Below are 24711 nucleotides of genomic sequence, written 5' to 3'. Positions count from 1 at the left end.
ACCTTGCTGGATTGTTTTGAAACTTCTCTTAGCTGTTTATATTCAGGATACGCATTGGCTACATCTGCCGGTGCTCGCCCCAGCATTTCCTTGTCATAGTTGGCATGATATGGAACATCAGAGGCAAGTTTTTGGGTGGAAACAGCATGTGATATTCCTTGAACATCTGGAAATTGTCTACAGTTAATACAGCTACACTTACATGGCAGAAGCACATTCCAAAAATGTATTAGTGTCTATTTTAATATAGGTTATCCAATATTTACCTGAACCAACATGGACATTTTTCTGCTGATCCTTTGACTTTTGAGTGTATTGTTTTTTGCTAAGAACTGGTTGAAGCTCCTTTGATAAACTCATCTCATGAGTTTCTGGAATCGAAGTTTGATTCTTTCCTTTGTTCATCTCATAAGCGCTTCTGTAGTTAACCTGGTTACACAACAAAAGTATTACAGGTGGATTGTTAGGATTTAACAAAATATATAGCATTACATCAGATGAAGTGTTTCCAAGTTCTTTTGCAAACTTATACTGTTCAGTATCAGTGACATTAAACTTGTTCTTGTCCTTCTCTTCATTGAATCCTTTTTTATAAATTGCCTAGAAGGTTTGAAATATTAAACATGTTGCATTGTGTAACTTTTATGTAAATACTTACATCACTTTGAACTTTCTTGACATCAGCGGCTTGTTCATAACCAGGAGTGATATGAACTGGATAGTAAACGTTCTGTTTGTCATAATCCCAATCTTCTTTGTACGGGATCTATTGTAACAATTGTCATGAAAAAATTGCAGCAAAAAATTAAGTCAGAATAATTCTTCATTACTTACATTTGAAACCATTTCAGCAACTTTGATTCCTTGTTGTACAATAGGATGGTCACTGCTGTCCATGGTTTGGAATCCTCTGTACTTGTCAATCACTTCCTTCTTTTGCTTTTGATATTGTCTCTGTACATATCACCATATTAATATTAGGCTTAACACATCTCATGAAGCCAGATGGTAACACAAGGTAACATTACTTACATCACTGGCATTAATAGCATTCTCTTTTGCTCTGACAAACTCTGGATAATCAAGTGGAAGATTATGGGTGTGCATCATCTTGTCAGCTTCTCTCACATACTCAGCCTACAAATCGATATGTAAAAAATTAGGTAAAGAAACAAATAGTAGATGTGGCAATGGCAAAAAAGTTGGATATTTTAGAAGTAATTGCACCTGAATATGTTTTTAATAGAGGGAAATTAAGTTACCTTGCTAGCTTGTTTAGAAACTTGTCTAAGAAGATCATATTCAGGATAGGATTTAGCTGGATCCTGAGGTCCTTTTCCAACAATATTTTTGTTAAAATCTTCTTTGTAAACTTGCTTCGATGCTTGCTGTTGTGTTGATACTGCATGAGAGATCTCTTGCACATCTGGAGAAAGCATTACAGTGTTAGTATTACATAATTTATAAAGTTAACAAAAAATTTACCTGAACCAACATGAACATTTTTTTGTTGTTCCTTTGACTTTTGAGTGTATTGTTTTTTGCTAAGAACTGGTTGAAGCTCTTTTGATAAACTCATCTCATGAGTTTCTGGAATAGAAGTTTGATTCTTTCCTTTGTTCATCTCATAAGCACTCTTGTACTTTACCTATTACATCAAGGTTACAAGTAAATATCAATTGTTTGTCGCAATATATACAGGCACATGACTTACATCAGATGCTGTATTTTCCAGTTCTTTAGAAAATTTGTACTGCTCAGTGTCTGTTACATTATACTTGTTCTTGTCTTTGTCTTCATTGAATCCTTTCTTATAAGTTGCCTAAAAAAATTCCATAATATGTACTAAAACATGGGAATTAGTTGGACATTTTATCATTTTCAATCCATAACTGGATCATTTATCCCAGTTTTGCAAGTATTTGTGGAGTTCAAACTTTAATTATATAATACTTACATCACTTTGAACTTTCTTGACATCTGCAGCTTGTTCATAACCAGGAGTGATATGAACTGGATAGTAAACATTCTGTTTGTCATAATCCCAATCTTCTTTGTATGGGATCTATTGTAACATGTCATGAGAATTTGCTGTTAAAATAAATGAATCTATATGAATTCTACATTACTTACATTAGAAACCATTTCAGCAACTTTGATTCCTTGTTGTACGATAGGATGGTCACTGCTGTCCATGGTTTGGAACCCTCTGTACTTGTCAATCACTTCCTTCTTTTGCTTCTGATATTGTCGCTAAAAATAAACAATATAAATTAACTGATTAAAAGACAACAATTATGGTACGAATGTTGTTACACTCACATCACTGGCATTAATAGCATTCTCCTTTGCTCTGACAAACTCTGGATAATCAAGTGGAAGATTGTGGGTGTGCATCATCTTGTCAGCTTCTCTCACATATTCAGCCTGTGTTGCGTTATGTAAAGATTTAGACTCATACAGACTTTAAACATAAGTTTCTTCATTGTAATTTATAAAGCACCTTGCTAGCTTGTTTAGAAACTTGTCTAAGAAGATCATATTCAGGATAGGATTTAGCTGGATCCTGGGGTCCTTTTCCAACAATGTTCTTCTTGAAATCCTCCTTGTAAACTTGCTTTGATGCTTGTTGTTGTGTTGATACTGCATGTGATATCTCTTGCACATCTGGATAAAAAAGCACAGTGGTATTAGCAGAGTATTTTTAATGAAGGTTATCCAATATTTACCTGAACCAACATGGACATGTTGTTGTTGCTCCTTGGATTTTTGAGTGTATTGTTTTTTGCTAAGAACTGGTTGAAGCTCCTTTGATAAAGTCATCTCATAAGTTTCTGGAATCGAAGTTTGATTCTTTCCCTTGTTCTTCTCATACTCACTTTTGTAGTTCGTCTAAGAACAAAATATAGGGATGAAAATACAATGCAACAACTTCTTAATATCCAGCTGCATTAACTTACATTTGAGGAAGTGTTGTCTAATTCTTTATTAAACTTATATTGTTCAGTATCTGTGACATTGAACTTGTTCTTATCTTTCTCTTTGTTGTAGCCCTCCTTGTAATTTGTCTAAAACATAAAACAGTGGTGTCATGAGTTTGTTTTGAAACTGCTTTTATGATGTTAAACTTACATCACTTTGAACTTTCTTGACATCAGCGGCTTGTTCATAACCAGGAGTGATATGAACTGGATAGTAAACATTTTGTTTGTCATAATCCCAATCTTCTTTGTACGGGATCTATTAAAATGTGTCATTAGATTATAATACAACATTGATGGTGTCTTAGCTGTTTGCAACTTACATTTGAAACCATTTCAGCAACTTTGATTCCTTGTTGTACAATAGGATGGTCACTGCTGTCCATGGTTTGGAATCCTCTGTATTTGTCAATCACTTCCTTCTTTTGCTTTTGATATTGTCGCTGAAATGTAAAGGTAATGATTATATATTTAAAGTTCTTTTATCCAAACAGCTGATGTTGTTACACTCACATCACTTGCATTGATAGCATTCTCCTTTGCTCTGACAAACTCTGGATAATCAAGGGGAAGATTATGGGTGTGCATCATCTTGTCAGCTTCTCTCACATATTCAGCCTAAAACAACAGTTGTGTAAAAAATTTGTACAAACATGAAGTATAATATCCCTTAGAAGTTGTTTAAATATTACCTTGCTAGCTTGTTTAGAAACTTCTCTAAGAAGATCATATTCAGGATAAGATTTAGCTGGATCCTGAGGTCCTTTCCCAACAATATTTTTGTTGAAATCTTCCTTGTAAACTTGCTTTGATGCTTGCTGTTGTGTTGATACTGCGCGTGAGATCTCTTGCACATCTGGAGAAATATTTGTGTAAATAATACAAAAATCTTAAGTTAAGAGGGGGTCTACCTGAACCAACATGAACATTTTTTTGTTGATCCTTAGACTTCTGAGTGTATTGTTTTTTGCTAAGAACTGGTTGAAGCTCTTTTGATAAACTCATCTCATGAGTTTCTGGAATCGAAGTTTGATTCTTCCCTTTGTTCTTTTCATATTCATTCTTGTAGTTCACCTGATACACAACAAAGTTATCCTCATGATGTACAAATTAAACCGACACACTTACGTTAGATGAGGTGTTTTCTAATTCCTTTGCAAATTTGTATTGTTCAGTAGCTGTTACATCATATTTGTTCTTGTCCTTTTCTTTATTGTAACCCTCTTTGTAAGTTGCCTGAAATACCCACATTAGAATTAGTTCCATTTATATTTTACTCCTGGTATCATACTTACATCACTTTGAACTTTCTTGACATCAGCAGCTTGTTCATAACCAGGAGTGATATGAACTGGATAGTAAACATTTTGCTTGTCATAATCCCAATCTTCTTTGTATGGGATCTATTACGGACAGTTATTATGAGCATATATGTCTAAAGTAAATGCTACTTTATATTCATTCGAGTAAGTCCTAGCATTCAACACACATGAGTTATAAACGACTAGATGTAAGTAAGCCATTATTACATAATGATTATAGCTTACATTTGAAACCATTTCAGCAACTTTAATTCCTTGTTGTACAATAGGATGGTCACTGCTGTCCATGGTTTGGAATCCTCTGTATTTGTCAATCACTTCCTTCTTTTGCTTTTGATATTGTCGCTAAATCGAAGGTTTATTAGTAAATACTTTTCTTTATAAATCATGCTTTGTACTTGTGAATGCTTGGATTAAAGCTGCTATAAATTACACTTTAGTATTAGTCTTGGTACTTACATCACTGGCATTAATAGCATTCTCCTTTGCTCTGACAAACTCTGGATAATCAAGTGGAAGATTGTGGGTGTGCATCATCTTGTCAGCCTCTCTCACATACTCAGACTACAAAGCATGTTTAATGTGATATTTAGTTATTAACAAATGATGATAGTTGTTGTAAATAACCCAACACGTATATTCAGTCATTAACCTTGCTAGCTTGTTTAGAAACTTCTCTAAGAAGATCATATTCCGGATAGGATTTAGCTGGATCCTGAGGTCCTTTCCCAACAATATTTTTGTTAAAATCTTCCTTGTAAACTTGCTTTGATGCTTGCTGTTGTGTTGATACTGCATGTGATATCTCTTGCACATCTGGAAAATTTACCTTGTAAATAATACACAGTTAAAAAGTTAACAATAAGTTTACCTGAACCAACGTGAACATTTTTTTGCTGATCCTTTGATTTTTGAGTGTATTGTTTTTTGCTAAGAACTGGTTGAAGCTCCTTTGACAAAGTCATCTCATGAGTTTCTGGAATCGAAGTTTGATTCTTTCCTTTGTTCATCTCATATGCACTCTTGTACTTTACCTGCGATGTTATTATTAGAAACTATGTTCAAAATAATGATAATTTATAACTAACATCAGATGAAGTGTTCTCCAATTCTTTGGCAGCCATGTATTTTTCAGTAGCTGTTACGTCATATTTGTTCTTGTCTTTTCCTTTGTTGTAACCCTCTTTGTAAGTTGCCTGAAATACCCACATCAGAATTAGTTCCATTTATATTTTACTCCTGGTATCATACTTACATCACTTTGAACTTTTTTGACATCAGCGGCTTGTTCATAACCAGGAGTGATATGAACTGGATAGTAAACGTTCTGTTTGTCATAATCCCAATCTTCTTTGTATGGAATCTAATAAACACCATTAGAATTTTAAGTTATAGCTTGCTAAAGTCTTATATATACTGTATATTACATACATTAGAAACCATTTCAGCACTATATACAAGTATGCGTTAAATATATTGGAGTGAAGTCCTAGTATTCAACACAGTTAGGAACCTGAGCTCTAAGTGTAAGTCTAAGTTTAGCATTGCCACAAAGTGGTTTCAACTTACATTTGAAACCATTTCAGCAACTTTAATTCCTTGTTGTACAATAGGATGGTCACTGCTGTCCATGGTTTGGAATCCTCTGTACTTGTCAATCACTTCCTTCTTTTGCTTTTGATATTCCAACTAATGAAATACGAAATGTATGTAAATGTGTAACACTTGATTTGATCAAATTAATATAGTTTGTTACTTGTACAAAAGAAAAAATTCTGATCAGTTTCAAGAAGATGAACGCAACCTGTTATACATATTGGTTGTTAGGTTTGTACTGATATATACTGACACTTTTTCTCATTCTTATTCATAGCGTGTTTAATGACTAGTGTACTGCTGTTGATTCCATTCTCTTTGTTTGTTAAATAATATGATCTTTTTGCTATTGTTTTTCGAAAAGATATGTAAAGTATTATGTTATAATATGACTTACATTGCTTGCTATCTTTGCAGCTTCTTTTGCTCTTATAAACTCAGGAGCATCAACTGGAAGAGTGTGGTGATGCATCATCTCTTCTGCATCCTTGTGATAATCCGCCTAAACAACAATTATAGGTAAATTATAAGTCGCCAACTTTAAGGGGGAACACCGGTGCACTTCTGCCCCAAATTTATTTATATTTATTTGAATAATAGATATTGCAACAGCTTTATGTAAAGGGGTAGTTTTTTTTTTTTTTTAATTTTATATTTATTAATGTTTAGAGATGGAATAGTAAACATTTTTGTTTAGATATTACTGTGTCATTATTTTTATCAAGAATTTGGGTCATTCTCAATCAGAGAAAATCCAGATAGTATAACAAAAAACAGAACATCCAAGTGTTATGTCACGCCACATAAGAATAAATGAGTTACATTTAAAGAAAATACATTGACAGAGTTTATATACTTACCGAGCTGGTTAAGTTAGTTGCTTTTCTGTGTTGGTCATGCTCAGGATAAGCTTGCACTGGATCCTGAGGTCCCCTTCCAACAATGTTCTTCTTGTAATCTTTCTTGTAAACTTGCTTTGATGCTTGCTGTTGTGTTGATACTGCATGTGATATCTCTTGCACATCTGGATAAAAAAGCACAGTGGTATTAGCAGAGTATTTTTAATGAAGGTTATCCAATATTTACCTGAACCAACATGGACATGTTGTTGTTGCTCCTTTGACTTTTGAGTGTATTGTTTTTTGCTAAGAACTGGTTGAAGCTCCTTAGATAGACTCATTTCATGAGTTTCTGGAATTGAAGTTTGATTTTTCCCTTTGTTCATCTCATAAGCGCTCTTGTACTTTACCTATGGCGAAACAGTAACATTAATGTGTAAATAGTGACGTAATAATACAAATTGATACTAACATCAGATGAAGTGTTCTCCAATTCTTTGGCAGCCATGTATTTTTCAGTAGTTGTTACGTCATATTTGTTCTTGTCTTTCCCCTTGTTGTAACCCTCTTTGTAAGTTGCCTGAAGAATCCACAATACATTATATGTAATCAACAACAACATAGGCTGATGCCATACTTACATCACTTTGAACTTTCTTGACATCAGCAGCTTGTTCATAAGCAGGGGTGATATGAACTGGATAGTAAACCACTTGTTTATCGTACTCCCAATCTTCTCTATAGTTTTTCTGTAACACCAATGTTGTTAACTGTTTGTTCACTCTAGGCTTATCCCGCTTTGTTCTAAACATTTATTGCACAAGGTTGCTTTTGAGTTGGCTTGTGTACTCTGACCTTTCTCTAGACTTTAGTGTGCTGTGTATTGACCACATAGTGGTAATATTGTACAACGTAATAACGCCTATGTTGTTCAACCTTATTTTGAGGTTGCAACAAGCAACATAAATGTGTTTAATCCAATATCTCAAGGACCTTAACCATATAGAATAGAATCCAACATGTATGAAAAATTATGTGACTCACATCTGACATAAGTTGAGAAGCTTTACTGGCTTGTTGAACTACTGGGTGATCTCTGCTGTCCATAGTTTGGAAACCTCTGTAAGTATCAATGGCTTCCTTCTTCTGCTTGGTGTATTCGATCTGATAACAGAAACACGTTTAAAAGTTTCAAATTGCATAGTTTATTGTTTTTGATGGACAGGGAATATTAGTGTTATTGACTTAAATTGGGAACTTATTGCACAGAAAATTCTGATTGTTTTTTAAATGTGCTGGTATCAAACTGTTCAAACTTGTAGCATGTTGTTTGACTTAATTTGGTTGTCAAACGCAGTGGTTTATACAAAGACTTTTGATTGTTTTTGTAAAAGTTAGGTTCAGAAGTTGGGTTGACAAATCTTTGCTATATGATATTTGCGTTGGTTTGGAAACAAACTGTAAAAGCACAGCAGCTCTATTCTTTATCAGTGATTTTTTTTTGTTCGAGGACCTAGGATTCAGCCCGGATTTGGCCCAACAAAGCATAGCAATACTGTTGTGTATTAACATCATCCCTATTACAACTGGGACTTACATCACTAGCATTCATTGCTGATTGCCTTGCTCTTGCAAAATCTGGATGGTCAGGTGGGAGATTGTTGCTTTGACGTAACTTTTCAGCTTCCTTTGTGTATTCCGGCTAAATCACATAACATGTTTATGAAATGTTTAAATTCTATATAGGTGGAGTTCTATTAAAGAGATACAGGAACCTAAGATTTAGACCAGAGTTGGCCGTTACCCCCAATGCCCATTAATTTAAACCAGAGCTGTCCCATTATTCAAACATCCATGAGTTTTGGTTCTTATATTATTTTCATTTATTATAATGATTTAGGCTTTTATAATACTATTCTATTATTATAATGATTTAGATTGGCCCATTACCATAATACCCAGAGTTAGCCCTTTACCAAAGATGGTATCACATCTAACCAGAAAATCGAATCTAACCAGAAATATCGAATCTAACCAGAAATGAGGTGCTCACTAAAATGTGGGTGACAAGAACTTTATATTTTTATGGTGAAATAAATACATAATTTCTTAGCCATACCTTGCTAGTGAGATGTGTCATCTTTTTGTGCAAGTCGTGCTCAGGATAAGCAGCTGTGACATCAGAGGGGGGTTTTCCTACCACATTCTGCTTGTAGTCAGTCTTGTAACTGTTTTTCGAGGCTTGTTTTTGTTTCTCCACAGCATGGCTGATGTCTTGCACATCTTTTAATAGAAAGACTTGAATACAATAAATGCAACGAACACTTATTATAAATGTAATTTGCGTTATGCTCGCTGGGCGAAAAAAACAACACGCATGTTTTGTTTCATACACTTCGTGCTACCTTATGAGTTACCATGTATGTAAAATTGTGGGTGATAATTTTTTTTTGAGAGGCTGACAACTTCGACAACCCATTACTAATCGCTGGGTTGGAGCATTTACCATTAAGAGTCTTGCCCAAGGACACATACACCCTCAAAATGGAGCAGCGACGAACATTGAACCCATATCATAGGAAGAATCATGCTAGGTGCTTGGGTATGAGTTTCGCCCATTACCCCAATATATGTGCTACAATAGTAACAAATACAAATCAAATTCTAACCTGAACCAACGTGGACATTTTTCTGTTGTTCTTTTGATTTTTGGGTGTATTGTTTTTTGCTAAGAACTGGTTGAAGCTTATGTGATAAACTCATCTCATGAGTTTCTGGAATCTCCGTGTGATTTCTTCCTCTGTTCTTTTCATATTCATTCTTGTATTTCACCTGTAATGGCACAAACGTTAGGCATGCCAAATCAAACTTGCATTAAATTATTTTCTTACATCGGATGTCATGTCAGCTTTCATGTCAGCATATCTGGAAGTTGTGGTGACATCAAACTTGTTCTTGGCTTTGTTCTTCTCAAATTCTTTCTTGTAGTATGACTGAAGAACAAAAATAGTTACTATTAAATGTGTTAACTCCTAAACAGTAAATATCATAAAAGTTATTTGTTATTTTGTCTTCAGAACTACAAGTTTATCAAGCTTTCTGCAATTTATATAACACTTCAACCACCATCAGTTTAAATATTGGTATCCAATTACAATATATCGAAGAAAAGAAGACATTATACAAATATAATTAATTACAGGCATTAGTTACAAAAGCAGAAAAAAATGGACAGGGCCTGACATACCATGAGTTCTCTGACCGTGCCATTAAAATAGGCAATTTTAATGGGATTATTTCTATTTTACACAAGACCCTGTAGCCTGGGAAATGTTAGGTACTTACATCTTTTTGGACTTGTTTAACCTCAGCAGTTTGTTCGTAACCTGGTGTCATATGTACAGGGTAGTAGATCACTTGTTTATCGTATTCCCAATCTTCCTTATACTCTTTCTGGAAGCGAAAGTAAAAATAAATAACATATATTATATAAATTCTTCAGAAGAAACACAAGCTGTGCAACATTAAAGAAAATATTAATTCAAAAAGTATAAAGGACATCAAAAGATTGTTAAATGCATACTATTTAATTGTTGAATGATTGCTGTTAAAAAAGAGTAAATTTTTATTTTGAAAGAGTAAAAATGATTTTGAAACTGCGGAATTATATTTGTCTTTTGGTGTACTAGCGAATGATGAAATTATTAAATTATAAAAAGTATAAAATCTATTTGCATTTATCCCTGATACAACAATAAAGAACATATTAATTGATAAACTAAAACATAAAGTTTTTCCGGAAACAAAGTAGAAATATTTATCTTATTTTTATCCTCACATCGCTTGGTGTTTTGTTAGTTTTCACAAGTACAGGGTGCATGCTGGGATCAAGACGTTGGTAACCTTGGAAGTCAGCAATCGTCTTCGCTTTCTGCTGCTTGTACTTGATCTGTAACAAAGATTGATTAAATTGTGGCATATAAGTTTGGGCACAAAGTGAAGGATGCTAGCACGAACAGTGATGGTTTAGTTTTAAACTAAAATTTTTAAAAATTAAGAAAATTGTAAACTATGCACAGGCTCTTATGTTCTATGTTGATCTAAGATTGTGGAAATTCACAACTTCTAATGCAGGGTATTGAATGTGTAGAATGGCATAAAACAAAAACACCTCTGTTATTACCTGCCTAAATAGTAAAAAATTAAGTTGAGTGTGTCATAACTATGGACTGTTAAGTGGGTATTTAAACTAACTAAAAAAATTTATGATTTAAGCACTTAAGATAAATAAGTGATGTGATTCACTATAAAATTAAGTAGAAAACAGTAAAAAAGTTGGGAAATAGACTGTAACAGATTTTATGACTGGTTAAAACCAAAACTCACATTACTGGATTCAGCCGCCTTTTTTGCTCGAATAAAATCAGGGGCATCGGGTGCAAGGGTATAATGAGACTTTGCTTTATCAGCAGCTTTGGTATATTCAACCTGTAAAACAAAATTTTAGTTAAAGATTGTATCAAATATTTATCAGAAAATGATCATTCTATTATTACTTTTATATATTTACATAATATAGTGAATAAATGTTTATAGTGAATAAATGTATGAATGAATGAATGTAACTTAGGCGCGCTAACCACTACGCCACGGCGCCGGCAGTTGCAATACAAATATATTACTTCAGTATGTTAATAACAAAACAATATATTTCTATAACATTTTTAGAATTTTCACAGTATTTCAGTTGCACATATATTTCTACAGTATTTTTCAATACACATATTACTACAATATGTTTAATAAAAACTGATAGATCTTTGTAACATTTCAAGTATCATCAGAATTCCTTAGTTTGACCTATATTTCTACACAAATTTTAGTAAAACTGAAATATTTTCACCTTGCTTGCAAACCCTGCAGCTTTTCTTGCTTGTTGTAATTGCGGGTAATGTATTATATCAGCTGGTCCTGATTTTCCGATGCAATCACGCTTGAAATCTGCTTTGTACCACTTCTGTGATGTCATCTTGGCAGTCTACGCAACATTAATGGATCATTATGAATGTAATTTACATATCCTTGCATGGCGACGGTAGTTATAACACATGTGTGCTATTTCATTCACATCATGCCCACTTACAAGTTACTGAAGTGTAACTTTGTTAGTAATTATTTTTGTTTCTTTTTCATTTTCTTTATTGTATTTTGACAATTTTTAAACAGTCCATATAGAACTGCTGGATTGGAGCAATTGCTGTCAAGTGTCCCAATCACACAAAAGTAGAATAGGCAGTTGCTCTAACCCAGTGACCACCAATGGGTTGTCGAAACAGTCTTCCCACACAAAGATAAATAATTGACATTCTATTAAAACAGACATACTTGCAAAGCTTGAGCAATGATGGGGATTGGGACAACAAGATGATAATGTTCCCATAACTTTCGAGCCTCAGCTGTGTACATGTTCTGTAAAAAGTAAAAGTTATTATGTCAGACTGGTGAGATATAATATTCCTAATATTCATTTGCACCAAACGCTCCCATTTAAATAAAAAAGGTAAATAATTTGCCCAACTGGGTTCGTCAGTCTTTTATTAGAAAGAAACTGACGTTTCCATTTAAGCCAAAAACAACTAATATATATATATATATATATACTGTTAGAATTTTATTTCTATTTTTCTTATTACAGTGGAAAGAATGTATTCTATATATTTTAAGAATGAATGGACAGTCATTAAAACACACATATGAAACACACAGGTTCATAAACATAACTAATTAAACTGACGAATAAAAAGTACGGTCATTACATCTAACATGTAGGCCATTAGTTGTAATGTGCATAAGTATAAGCGAAGCTTACCCAATTCATGACATTGCTCAGAGCTCTAAACCGAATCATGTCTGGTGTGTAGGGTATCGGGGTGTAGTTGGCTTTATTCTTCTCATAAGCAGATTTATATTCATTCTGTGAAGAAACAAGTTCGTTTTATTTGGTATGAGATTTTTGCAGCATGCACTTTTAATTTCGGGTATGCAGAGTAAGTTCACATAAATAGATTATAAGATCATGTGCATGGAAAACATGGGAAATATTATTTCCACATGTAGTTACATTAAACTTACACTGCTGGTTGCTTTCAAATGGTCTTGGATTTTCTTGTACAACTCTGTCTTAGTGACATCATAATGCACATTCTCAAGACTTTTTGACAAACCTTCTTTATAATATTTCTGAAAATACACAAAGTTATAACATAACATTAATTTTAAATTTTCTCTTCGAAAAAAGATAGCGAAAATCATATTATTTAAAATATAAAGACAAGGGAATCAACGGCAAAACGATAGTTGGTAAATACATGTGTAAAAGTATGGGATATATTCTATGTAGAAAATGTTTGGGGTGATAGAATAAATCTAAATCCCTATAAATTTAGCTTAAATCTTTGGTCCCCTGAAGTATCTTCTGTGGGACCTCATCCAAATAGAAGCGGATGCGGTTTATGGATATTATATGGTAAGGCAACATTGAAAAACACCTATATCACTAGCAGCCAACACGGTGTTCTATTTCATGCACCTCGTGCCAGCTTTTAAGTTACCATATAAGTGACTTTGTGAGTCAAATCGTTAGTCCCTTAGTGTAGGTCCTTATCCGAAAAGAAATAGATATGCTTTATGTTGTATGGAAATATTATGTGCCTATAATATACACTCACATTACTAGCATTCCTTTGAGCCTTGGTATTTGCATCATAGGTGCTCGTAAGTGTGGCAGGGTAACACACGTTGCTTTTGTCATACTCCCAATCTTCCTTGTAATTTTTCTGTACATAATTTTGGTTAAATTTAGAGAAATTCATTATAACGGGTCTAACATAGGCGCAAAGTTTAGGGGTTGCAAGGAGTGCTAGTTAACCCCCTAGAGTGTTTTTATGCATTGGTATAAAAGACGCATGCGGCTGTTCATTTCGAAAGGAGAGACGTAACAGACATGACTTAATCTTATACATATCAAGAATTTTATTGGAAAGTTTTTTGAACGATCGACCTGGTTGTTAGGCAACGGTTCTTTCCTCTTATATTGCTAGAAGGTATTTAAACGTATTGATTGCTCCGTCAAATCAGCGTTCGTTGGGATTATTAACCTGTTACACAAAAACCTATCACGTACTTCGGTCCACATATTAACGCATAAGTATCGGCAGGCATGACGTCAGACTTATGACATCAAGACTTTGACGTCATCGTGTCGATGACCGAAACATTGAAACTCAGTTATTTCGTCGATCTGTCTACGCCGGTATGGCAACTTTTGCGCGGTCATTTTTATAACGTCTTTATTGCGATAGCGCGCGATTAAATTAAACTTACATCCGAGATTTCTGCCGCTTTCAAACTCCTTTGAACGTCGGCGTAGTCCTTATATTCAAGCCGTTGAAAACCTTTGAACCGATCCAATACGTCGGACAAACCACTTCTATATGCCGTCTGTAATCAGGTGGTGACGTCAGCAAGGTTTCTTGTGTTAATGTTACGTCATGAACTCACCCAAGAATCTTCACACCTCACCATGCGGTTTGTTACGTCACAAATGAAGGGTTACTTCATAAAGGTCAAGCAATGGAAAAATACGCGAATATTTTTGAAAGCACCCGTATGAAAGAAAATCAAACACGAGCAAAGGAAATAGGTTATACAAAACACACTGGAAATGTGCAAAATATGTGGTGCATGAATCTAAATAAAAGTGAACGGGTGCAAAAGTAGAAGAAGTGCTTAAATAATAAAACTGAGAGTGTGCCGAAGTAAAAATTGTAAACGGAAACTTGAAAAAAAAAAAAAATCGACGGGTGCGACATGGCCTACTAAAGATACATCAGAGATACATCTCTATAGTGGGCCATGTGTGCAAAAGTAGAGGTAAGAATAAAGGAAAGCTTAAAAGACCCGAACCTTGCTCGCGAGTATTCCAGCTTGTTTAGCAATCTCGATTTCAGGGAGGTCGGGCAGACAAGCGTCGAGGTTGTATTTGCCTTGCAACTCTTTCATTTCGCGCTGATACTCAAGCTAAGTCGGGGAAAAGATGGGAAGGGTAAAGTAAGAGAGATGATGGGAAGATTATGAAGCGGTGGAAAAAGACGGAGTGCGTGTGTTTGTGTAGAAAGAGAAGTTTTAAGGGAGTGGCTGTAGGTGTACGTCATCGTGACGTCATACTTACGTCACTGAGGTGTTTTTGGCAACGTATTCGATGAAGTTCAGGCGTTTCGTTAACCGGGGTATAAGTTCCTTTTGATTTCTCAAAACTTTCGTGATATTTTATCTGGAATTGTGGAGCCTTTTATTTTAAACGATTTCTTTGTGGGAAGAGAGTTTAAGCCGGCGGAGAGAACCGGAAGGTGGTAGTAGAGAGCTCACCGAACTCTGAACTGCCGTGTTCTTTCGAACTCGCGCTGCATCAAGGGAATTTCCCGCAGCTGAGAAACCTCGCCCTTTTACTTCGTTGTTGTATTTTTGTTTGTATTTGTGCTGAGTCATTATTACGTCATGTGATTGTTATGATGTGTGAGGATTATGACGTCACATACCTGACTTTGTGTCTGCGACATCTTAAGCGCGTGCATCATCTGCGGAGTCATGAAGTTCCCTTTCCCTTTCCATTTGTCTTGAGACATTCCTTCCTGTGAGACAAGACAACGTTGTTAGCCCATAATAAATAAAGATTTATATAATGTTGCTGCATAGCATGTTAAATGGGTTTTGTAAAATGGTTCTTCTGGCACTTATTGGTGTAGCGACGTTTCGACGTCCTATAGAGGTTGTCTTCATCAGTTTGAATAACAACTGTAAATCCTAGTGTCATTCATGATTCACCCTGATGAAGACGACTTGTATAGGACTTTAAATTTTCGACGCACTACTTAAAAAAGAGATGTTTTACGGAATACAATAACAATATTTGGGTGAAACGAGAAATGGGCGAGGCAGTATTCCTGACAAGTTTTATAAAAAAACAATGAAATGTAATTGGAAACACCGCAGCGGAATGCACCTGGCAACACTGTAAGATGAAATAAATCAACTTATGTTTAACAATGACAAAAAATGACAAAAGCGGTTTCAATATGACGTAGAGAAGCGTTTATCTGCATTGAAGAGCAATCGTGACGTATGAAGGGGGCATTGTGACGTAATAAACCTCATTCATTCCGTTCATCTCTTCACTTTCTTCAATAAAATAATGTTTTTCCGAAGCCTCGCTTTCAGTTGGGGAAGATTTGGTTTGAGATTTTTCTGATTTCTTTTTTGCTTTTTTAACAGTTTTCCAATCCAACGATCTGCCGTTCCCATTTCGTTTCTTTTTTACCAAAAACTTTTTCTTTTTTCCCGATTTTTCTTTGCGGGCTTCCGGTTGCTGTTGTTGTATCATAATCAACAAAATAAAGAGAAAACACGGCGCGTTCGGGAATTTGTTTGGAGGCAAAAGACAATGGAAATAACAAAGGAACTGAGGCGTTACTCGTTAAGCAATAATTAGACGTAATAATTACCAACTAACGGAAATGCTAATTTGGGGTTAATCGGTTCTGGCCCGGTCGGTGCTACACTTCTAAATTATGTTTACAGTCGCTACGATATAAATAAAAGCTTTGACCAGAACAAAAAGCACATAGGTAGTAACTTGTAAGCGTGCTATTACAACCGTCGTTATCCGCCACGTGAGGATAAGTTACAATCATTCATAACAATAAACCAGGTGTTAATATGGGGCAACAATATATATAGGACATAACCGCTCCACTGCTAGACTGTAATGCTTGCTGGTTTATGGTTTACATACAATTCTGCGGCATGTGGTGTATGAAACAGAACATCGTGTTTATAATGAATATGTTATCCGCCCCACGAGGATACAAATTACGTACGTGAGAGGGGAACGACGGTCGTTATAACACAGGTGTTCTATTTCCTTCACCTCGTACCAGCTTACGAGTTGCCATGTAATATGCTATACTATGTGGGGTAAACAGTTTTCTTTCAAACGAGAGGGAAAAGATAACAGAAAGAAAAAGTAATTTGAAGGAAAACCTGTTGTTGTGTTTCATCATCAACAATTGTTTCCTGCTGAACAAATTGTGCTTGTTGGGCGTCTTGTTCTTGTTGCAAGTTATCTTGTTCTTGTTGTTGTTGAGACATGATGACTAACAGGCGGAAGAAACCGCTTGGGGAAAAGAAACTAGAGAGGAAAAAGTAGAGATGGATATTGAAAGAAAGTTATAAGCAGTTTAAAACAGACTGCAAGTAAAGAGTATGAAGTCTTGAATAGGAAGCATAACATGAAATATGGAAAGTAAACGTAAAACCTACAGATCAACTGGTGTAGAAGCAGTGACCCTATAAAAACTTAGACTGTATACTCTTATACCATTTTTTTCTTTTATACAAATTTCGGATAACACCTACGAAACTCTACACTCTGCAAGTGCATACCCCGCCTTTATTTTATATATTGATAAATTATTTGGATTTTAGTGAATCTCAGTAGTTAGTGGTATAACACCAGGGTGGACCATCGTGTACTACAAGTGATAACCACATTACACCGACTGTTACAAACATTTACCTGTAGTTTCAGTAACTCCAAACTAAACACAAATCTTGTATACGTGTGCGTTGTAAGATACGTTCCAATCGATTTAGATTCGTAAACTTAACCAGTTGGTCCTATTTGAAATAACCCTAATAAATAAACTGCAGGAAAACATAGATACACAAACTATAACTCAAATACACCTTTGTATATCTTTCTGGACTTAAAAGACTCTTGCTTAGATGTAGTAGGGGTGGGGAAGATGGGACACATTTCCATTCTATTTTTTTTGTCCCATTTGGTAGTAAACAAGAACATTCAAAGAATTAAAAACCGTATTCCCACGACTACCTTTGTTAATTGTTCAAAACACGATCAGAATATTTGGATATTATGTGCTAAAGGTGTCTCGTCATTTCCCGCACTACTATATATAGGCAACTACATTTATAACTTAACCTTTTTGCATATCCTGTAAATTAACACGGCCCTTCCTTCGATATTAGGTATCGTTACTTAGACATAAAGAAAACTCTAATTCGCGGCTTACCACTCGTTGTTAACTAGTAATGGTTGTTCCACCAAACAAACTGTAATTTAAATACTTCGCCGGCAACCATAACTAAACTAACTTCATTCTACCGGCGTCTGGCGCGTTACATTTAGAACGCCTTAACATTATCGCGATTGTGACGTAACAAACGTCGGCTGCTACTGTCAATCAAGTGACGTCACCGACCAAGGTGGCGAAGGGAAAGCCTGCGAACTTGCATGTCGACACTGAACTACTGGAAAATTAATTACCCGCATAATCGCAGACTACTTTATTACACAATATCGAACGAACATGACCTGTAGTGACCCTGTATTCCCGCTGAACCAAGTTAAACGAGTTCGTTTAGACTAAAAGGGTATTTGGTCATCTGTATTTACACATATGACCACACCACTAACCGCTGTTACTTAACTACATTATCTACTACTGGCATGAAGAAGCTCGTCCTAGTTTGAATAACTTTTCATATCATTCCAAGTGCTTGTTATCTGTGCTTACAGAAGTAAATATAAAACCATGTCTTACAGTACTTGTATATGTATGTAGCCTACCCTTTATACCAGTTGCCACCGTGGTTAAGTTATCTGACATGACTGATACCGAGACATAAAGAACCAACTGCCGTATCTAACCTACTTTTAACCAACAGCGTGCATATGAAGAGACCTTATGCATAAGCTCATTTATAATTCATACTACGGCTAAGCCTTGTTTTCATTTACAGTTTCAGCACTCTATTTCAGCATGTTGTTGATAGAGTGCCTTGGAACCAAGACGCAGTGTAAAAGCAATCAATAGCGCTGAACAATGTGCTAATGTAAACGATTTATAAATCGCATCGGTGGTACGCGCATTCCGCAGTTTAAAAATGGATTTAGCCTTTTCATTATTTTATAATACCGTATTTAAAAAGATACCAAATAAACACGTCACTGAAAAACACCCTAAAACTTGGCTTAACCTGGTTAGCTAATGTTAACGATTTATAAATCTTATTCGGTGGTACACGCATTCCGCAGCTTTTAAAACGGAAGTTAACCCAAAGCGCATTGTTTCGATTTTTCTATTATAATTTTTGGATTCTTGTTTATCCTAATCTTTGTTACCATATACGAAAGAAAAGAAATTAAATGCATTACTAAAATTTTTTTCTTGAAAATTACCAGCGCTATGCATGTTCTGTACTGTTATTAACCTGCGAGCAGTCACTTCCCAGTAGGAAAAGTTAACACGCAGAGGATGAATATATTATATGTAGTACGGTGGGGAAAATGGGACATTTTTTTATTCTATTTTCTCCTTTTATTTGGTAGTAAACAAAAAACATTCAATCAATTATAAAACCGTATCCTCACGACTTCTATAGACTGTTGTTAATTGTTTAAAACACGATCAGGACATTAGGTGCTAAAGGTGTTCGATCTTACGCTACCCCACTAAAAATATTTTTCGGTCCTTTAAAAGGTGGCGTTTTAAAAAGGTTAAAAATCCCTGCATGGTCAGTTCTATTTGGTGCAGCTATTCTCGTGCACGCGGTCGCTTAAAATAGACCTGTTAGGTTCAAAACAACGTGGTTCAAACCAGAGCCCGAGGCACGCATGCAGCCCATTTGGCATACTAAGCATTTGGCCATTACTCAGAAAATGTGAATAAATTGTTCAAGCTTTATAATATCCGGTTGAAAATAAGTGTTACTACGGGGCCGTTATTACCACTTCATTTTCATGATGTTTAAATGCATTTGAGAATATTTGAGAACTTTTGGGGATATGTCAAGACAAAATATTCGACATTTCTTATTCGTTTATTTAACAATTAACAACGATCTTTAAGAGTCCTGAAGATACGGCTTTATGTTTCTTTAAATGTTTATAGTTTACTTTCAAATGGGGCGATAACAGAGAATGAAAGCCTGTTCCATCTTACCCCAACCTACTATATAGGCAGGCGGTTGAACCAAGCCTTTTAGATTCGTGGGATTACGGTTTTATGATTCTATAAATATCCCTTGTTTTACCACCGAATAGGAGGATAAAAGTATAATGAAAATATGTACCATCCTACCCCGACCTAGTATAAATATAGGCGGTAGTATGTAATAAATGCAAACTGTAAAACATTAGTGCATTTAAAGCTTGAGGTAAAATATAAATGGACACTAAGTCAAGAGTTCTTTATAAAATACTTCAATATAATAGCGCTGGTTTTAAAACCACTTGTTTCGTCACAAACGATCGGGTTCAATTTCGTCATAAAAGGGAACAATAGTAGCGCTGTGAGAGATCGCGCGAAGAAGGAAAGAAAAAGTTTCTTTGTCCGTGCGATTGTTCCACTAAAACTACGATTGTGACGCACACAAGAGAAGTTACGAAGCTAGTTTTAACAGAAAGTTTTAGAAACTATGTTTTGCGTGAACAGTTTACATAACTTTACAAGACATCGCATAGTTTACATGTTTTAGTTGACCATTCACAAGATAGCAATGTTTGGTACATGGTATATGGTTTATAGTAGAACATATTCATTAATTTGAACAAAGTTAAGTCGGGCAAGAAAAGCTCTAATCGCGAAGTAGCGTTTCGGTTCCAGGAACATAAAAGCCTATCATAACAAAGAAGCAATATAGGAAATAGTTGACGCAATAAACGAATGTTTGGGTGCTATTATTACGTATGAATCCAAATAAAGAAAGGCTGTTGTCGTTGAATTGCTGCATTATAACGACATAACGACCTTTGTACTTATTATAGCGTCGAAATCGGTTTACAATCTTGGCAGCTTGCGGTTAACGAGAAACTTTAGCGTCGTTACCAGACCGTGACGAAACGAAAGGTGCATTAAAGCGCATGGTTGGTTTAACATAATATAGGTTGGGTAAGATATGGCATGTTTTCATTCTCTTTTCTCGTACTTTTAGCGGTAAACAAAGAATATTTACAGAATGGTATTACCGTCTTCACACCACACTAAAAGAGCGTTGCTTATTTTTTAAAAACACGATCGAGATATATGTATTTAAGTGCTAACAGTATCCCACCTTACCCCACAGTGATATAACTTCTTTTTTGTTTATCTCTTTGAATAAGGTTAAGGTAAATGGTAGATTAATTAAAACAGCGAAGAGAAAGGAATTAGCAGTAAAACGACAGTCGTTAATGCATTAATTTTACTCTTAGTTCTTTAAATAACATGATCTTCGCTATTGTTTTCCAAAAAATATGTTAATGTAATATGGTAATTGTTTATTTCCGCTCTAGAGAATCCTAGATTGCAAGGCCTTTTGTAAATATTTAACGTCAGTAAATACCGTCTGATTACTTCTCGCAGATACTTGTTACATTCCTAAGAGTAAACATAGAGTTTTCGAGATAGGCATTATCACTGTTAATGAAAACGAGAATGTGGAATGCGAGGGGCATTGTTAAGCGCTTGTGACGTAATGAACCCAACCGATATTTGGGCGTCGGACATGCGGAAACCAAATGGCAGAAAATCGCGGATCGGGCTTCCAGTGTTGCACAAGAATAAACGAATGATGACCTACCGTGTATTCACCGTGCAGTTGGTGTTGGTTGTTGTTTTCGTATTTGGCGTCACTGTAACGAGCAACCCGTTCCGTAAGCGAGATCATGCTATCTTGAATATGCACAAGACGGACCCTCCATCTACAAAGGCAAAATACAAAGGTTTAATTTCGTTTTGTTGTAAGGGATATTGCTTGGAAGTAGTTGGTGAAACGCTGTGGTTGTAATATTATAAGTAGCAAGCCAAAAACACTTTCAAAGAATTATAAAACCGTATCCTCACTACTCCCATAGACCATTGTTAATTGTTTAAAACACGATCAGGATATTTGGATAATATGTGCTAAAGTTGTCCCATCTTCCCCCGGCCCACTATATCTACACAAATGTGGGGACTGAGTGGGTTAAAATAGAACACCTCGAGCACTAACTAACTAACTTAAACAATTTAACTTCATTGAGAACAGATTTTTGTAATCACTGTAAAACCCATTACATTTAGGCTACAGCAAATTTACTAGTGATCAATAGGTTACAAAGATGCATTTTTCATGTGTTTTTAAAGAGCTCTTAGTTACTGTGACCGAAAAGACAAAACAAAGTCATTAACTTTCTGACTGTTTATTATTTTTATCTTACCCTTTGATCTTAGCATTGATCAACTGTAAATATTTGAGATCCATAGATAAATGTATAAACATATCTGTTCCGCATGCTAATGATGAGCAAAAATTGTACAACAAGTGAAACAAATAAGCATGAGTGATTGATCTTAGCATATACTAACTTTAACAACTTATCTTACAGGTGTCATTATTGTAACGAACCATCGTTCCGGGAGTACTTTCACTGGTGAGCTCTTCAATCAACATGAGGATGTCTTCTACATCTTTGAACCTCTCATCCAAGCTCGGAGTGGATGTGGGGATGAGGAAGATAAGATGAAGATCCTGATGAGGATGCTACAATGTGATCTTGGGAGTCCTGAAGGATTTGAGAGGATCACACAGGATGCGGGAGTCAGACAGAGATGCATTTCTAACAATTTCTGTTTTAGGTGAGAAGCTGAAACAAAATAATTTGTAATAAATTCTGCGAATCTGACCCTGATCTGGTGCTCATAGAGTTAAAAATTCTTGTGTAAAGAAATACAGTAAGGATCTGTTGCTACAAAATGCGAACAGACAAAAGTCAACCAATTGTATAATTTCTTATAGCAAATGGTTGGACTTGATTTTTGTATGTTTAGTTTTTGTAGCACCAGATCCAGGCTGAAGCAGAGTATGAATAGTTTACTACTACATCAAAATATGGGACCCATTTATAGTTTATGGTTGCTATGTGTGGTGTATTGCAATCGCAACATTTTAAGAGTTATTTAGAAGTTTGGTAATGGTAGAGTTATGTTCTCTCATTGTGAAGTTGGAATGTGATAGGCCATGATTTGCAAATTGATCATCACAAGTCTTATAAAATATTGTGTAGTTGGATAGGCTATGAATTGGAAACTGATTATCACAAGTAGCCTTACATGCCATCATTTTAAATATCATTTTTTATAAAACAGTAACGCGCCATCATTTTAGACATTCTTCTATGCATAGTTTACTAACCTAACTTCATTATGTTTGCAGAGAAAAGAGTAAAGTCCTTTGTTCTCGTGAGTTCTGTCCGCATGGAAACCCACGTTCATGTTTAGGATGTGACGCAGTCGATCCAGTCATGGCATCAGATGCTTGTAGTAAAAAGAAGTTTGTCGTGATCAAAGTGATCAGGTTATGCGACCTCCAGAACCTCAAAGGTTTAATCACAAATTCAAAGTTTGATATTAAAGTAAGTTTTCTGGGAAAATGGAAAATCAAGCCTAAATTCCAGGGTGTTGGGGTAATGGGCAAACTCTGGTCTAAATCCCAGGTCCTAAACAAAGACCTCACCCACATAGAATAGTAAAATACATTAGTTACTTGATTATTCGGTGTAGTTTGGACAATATTTTTAAAATTAAAACTTAATTTCTGTTTAACAGGTTATACATTGTTTAGGAAGTAAAAAGATTTGTTTGAACAAGCAGAGAAAATTAAAACAGACTTATAGCTTGGGTGTTTTGTAAGATTTCAATTAGAGTCTACTGGTTTTAAGCTCAACGGTGCAAACATTATGACAGTGGTTACTTATGGGTGTAAATTGTCTGCCATACAAATAAAACACTCACCCACAAATGTACGAGGTGACGAGTAAGCTGGCATAATATTTATAAAACAAAACACCTGTGTTATAACGACTGTCATTTGCTTGCCACGCTTGAATAAATAAGTTACATTTATTCAAGATTTCTATGTTAATCAGATTCTTCATTTGGTTCGAGATCCTCGTGGAATCTACCACTCGGTGACAGCAGTGAGTCGCAAATCTGCAGATGGACAAATTTTACGAGTTTGCGAAAAAGTTCGAAATAATTTGGAAATAGGGGAAGAAGAAGATTGGTTGAGAGGGAAATATAAACTTGTCAGGTGAGAAAAACTATATTTTGAACTATTTAGTTATAGTTTATTGGATTAAGGTCTTATGCCAGCTTACAAGTTACCATGTGTGTTACGTTTTTGGGGAGATATTTCATTTTTTTTGTATGGCTGATAATTTGGACAACCCATTAGTGACCACTGGGTTGGAGGAATTGCCGTTAAGTGTCTTACACAAGGACACATAACCCCCACAATGGTAGCAGCGTCGAGCCTTAAACCCATTTTCTCTGGGTTACAGGCTAACCACTTTGCCACAGCGCCAAACGGATGTATTTGAATGAGTGAATGTAACTGTTATTTCTTGTGGTAAGGCAACGACAGTGGTTATAACATGGATGTTCTGTTTCATACGCCTCATGGCCGCTTGCGTGCTACCACATACATAACTTTGTTTACTATTTTTTTTTAGGGTTATTATTCCACATGAAACCAAATAGGAGATCATTTAAGAAGAACTTTATAAACTATAGCATGTTGTACCTGGGGAATAAAGCTAAATTATCAATTCTTTTTATTGGTAAATATTGAATTCAATTTACAGGTACGAAGATTTATGTCGCATTCCACTTAAGATGACTCGTGATATTTATGAGTTTACGGGCCTTAACATGACACAGCAGATTCAGAGATGGGTCGAATCAAATACAAACGTATGTTTTTGTTATGTTTGTGATAAAAAGAATTGATTGTTATGTAATAAAAGCAGAAACTATTTTACCTTAATTTTAAACACTTTTTTTATTAGATTTTCGGTATGTATAATTTTTTGTA

General features: G+C 35.2%; 2 protein-coding genes across 4 annotated transcripts in view; one reads left to right on the top strand and one right to left on the bottom strand.

Annotated features, from left to right (window-relative positions):
• The window catches only part of LOC100178998 (nebulin), a 65210-nt gene extending 47596 nt beyond the window's left edge, over positions 1-17614 (bottom strand). The window contains exons 1-53 of the mRNA XM_026837317.1: positions 17372-17614; positions 16837-16984; positions 15336-15428; positions 15166-15276; positions 14969-15070; positions 14122-14238; positions 13467-13574; positions 12871-12978; positions 12608-12712; positions 12124-12207; positions 11642-11776; positions 11125-11226; positions 10577-10687; positions 10084-10191; positions 9630-9731; positions 9408-9570; positions 8858-9021; positions 8336-8440; positions 7783-7902; positions 7380-7487; positions 7211-7318; positions 6986-7148; positions 6760-6923; positions 6297-6401; positions 5873-5992; positions 5559-5666; positions 5392-5499; positions 5175-5337; positions 4956-5119; positions 4763-4867; positions 4529-4648; positions 4277-4384; positions 4110-4217; positions 3893-4055; positions 3674-3837; positions 3495-3599; positions 3305-3424; positions 3133-3240; positions 2961-3068; positions 2730-2892; positions 2504-2667; positions 2323-2427; positions 2134-2253; positions 1958-2065; positions 1715-1822; positions 1486-1648; positions 1263-1426; positions 1033-1137; positions 835-954; positions 659-766; positions 493-600; positions 267-429; positions 3-166 (exon numbers count right to left, since the gene is read on the bottom strand). Of these exons, the coding sequence (XP_026693118.1) occupies positions 3-166; positions 267-429; positions 493-600; positions 659-766; positions 835-954; positions 1033-1137; positions 1263-1426; positions 1486-1648; positions 1715-1822; positions 1958-2065; positions 2134-2253; positions 2323-2427; positions 2504-2667; positions 2730-2892; positions 2961-3068; positions 3133-3240; positions 3305-3424; positions 3495-3599; positions 3674-3837; positions 3893-4055; positions 4110-4217; positions 4277-4384; positions 4529-4648; positions 4763-4867; positions 4956-5119; positions 5175-5337; positions 5392-5499; positions 5559-5666; positions 5873-5992; positions 6297-6401; positions 6760-6923; positions 6986-7148; positions 7211-7318; positions 7380-7487; positions 7783-7902; positions 8336-8440; positions 8858-9021; positions 9408-9570; positions 9630-9731; positions 10084-10191; positions 10577-10687; positions 11125-11226; positions 11642-11776; positions 12124-12207; positions 12608-12712; positions 12871-12978; positions 13467-13574; positions 14122-14238; positions 14969-15070; positions 15166-15276; positions 15336-15428; positions 16837-16944 (6429 nt within the window). The 5' untranslated portion in view covers positions 16945-16984; positions 17372-17614. The remainder of the gene's footprint in view (positions 1-2; positions 167-266; positions 430-492; positions 601-658; positions 767-834; positions 955-1032; positions 1138-1262; positions 1427-1485; positions 1649-1714; positions 1823-1957; positions 2066-2133; positions 2254-2322; positions 2428-2503; positions 2668-2729; positions 2893-2960; positions 3069-3132; positions 3241-3304; positions 3425-3494; positions 3600-3673; positions 3838-3892; positions 4056-4109; positions 4218-4276; positions 4385-4528; positions 4649-4762; positions 4868-4955; positions 5120-5174; positions 5338-5391; positions 5500-5558; positions 5667-5872; positions 5993-6296; positions 6402-6759; positions 6924-6985; positions 7149-7210; positions 7319-7379; positions 7488-7782; positions 7903-8335; positions 8441-8857; positions 9022-9407; positions 9571-9629; positions 9732-10083; positions 10192-10576; positions 10688-11124; positions 11227-11641; positions 11777-12123; positions 12208-12607; positions 12713-12870; positions 12979-13466; positions 13575-14121; positions 14239-14968; positions 15071-15165; positions 15277-15335; positions 15429-16836; positions 16985-17371) is intronic.
• A 3346-nt stretch (positions 17615-20960) lies between these two features.
• The window catches only part of hox4 (protein), a 17560-nt gene continuing 13809 nt past the window's right edge, over positions 20961-24711 (top strand). For 2 of the 3 annotated variants that reach the window (XM_026836333.1, XM_018813806.1), the window contains exon 1: positions 20967-20980. Coding sequence is in view for 1 of the 3 variants with exons in the window: in XM_002127057.4 (XP_002127093.3) it covers positions 21301-21580; positions 22226-22475; positions 23053-23251; positions 23765-23928; positions 24482-24590 (1002 nt within the window). In the remaining 2 variants the exon portion in view is untranslated. Of the gene's footprint in view, positions 20981-21221; positions 21581-22225; positions 22476-23052; positions 23252-23764; positions 23929-24481; positions 24591-24711 lie in introns of all 3 variants that reach the window. The other variant, XM_002127057.4, reaches the window with a different exon arrangement.

This window comes from Ciona intestinalis, chromosome 1, assembly GCF_000224145.3.
Source record: "Ciona intestinalis chromosome 1, KH, whole genome shotgun sequence".
In the NCBI taxonomy this organism is placed as follows: Eukaryota; Metazoa; Chordata; class Ascidiacea; order Phlebobranchia; family Cionidae; genus Ciona; species Ciona intestinalis.
Note: the sequence above shows the minus strand (reverse complement) of the source record. Positions and strands in the feature narration are given on the sequence as shown.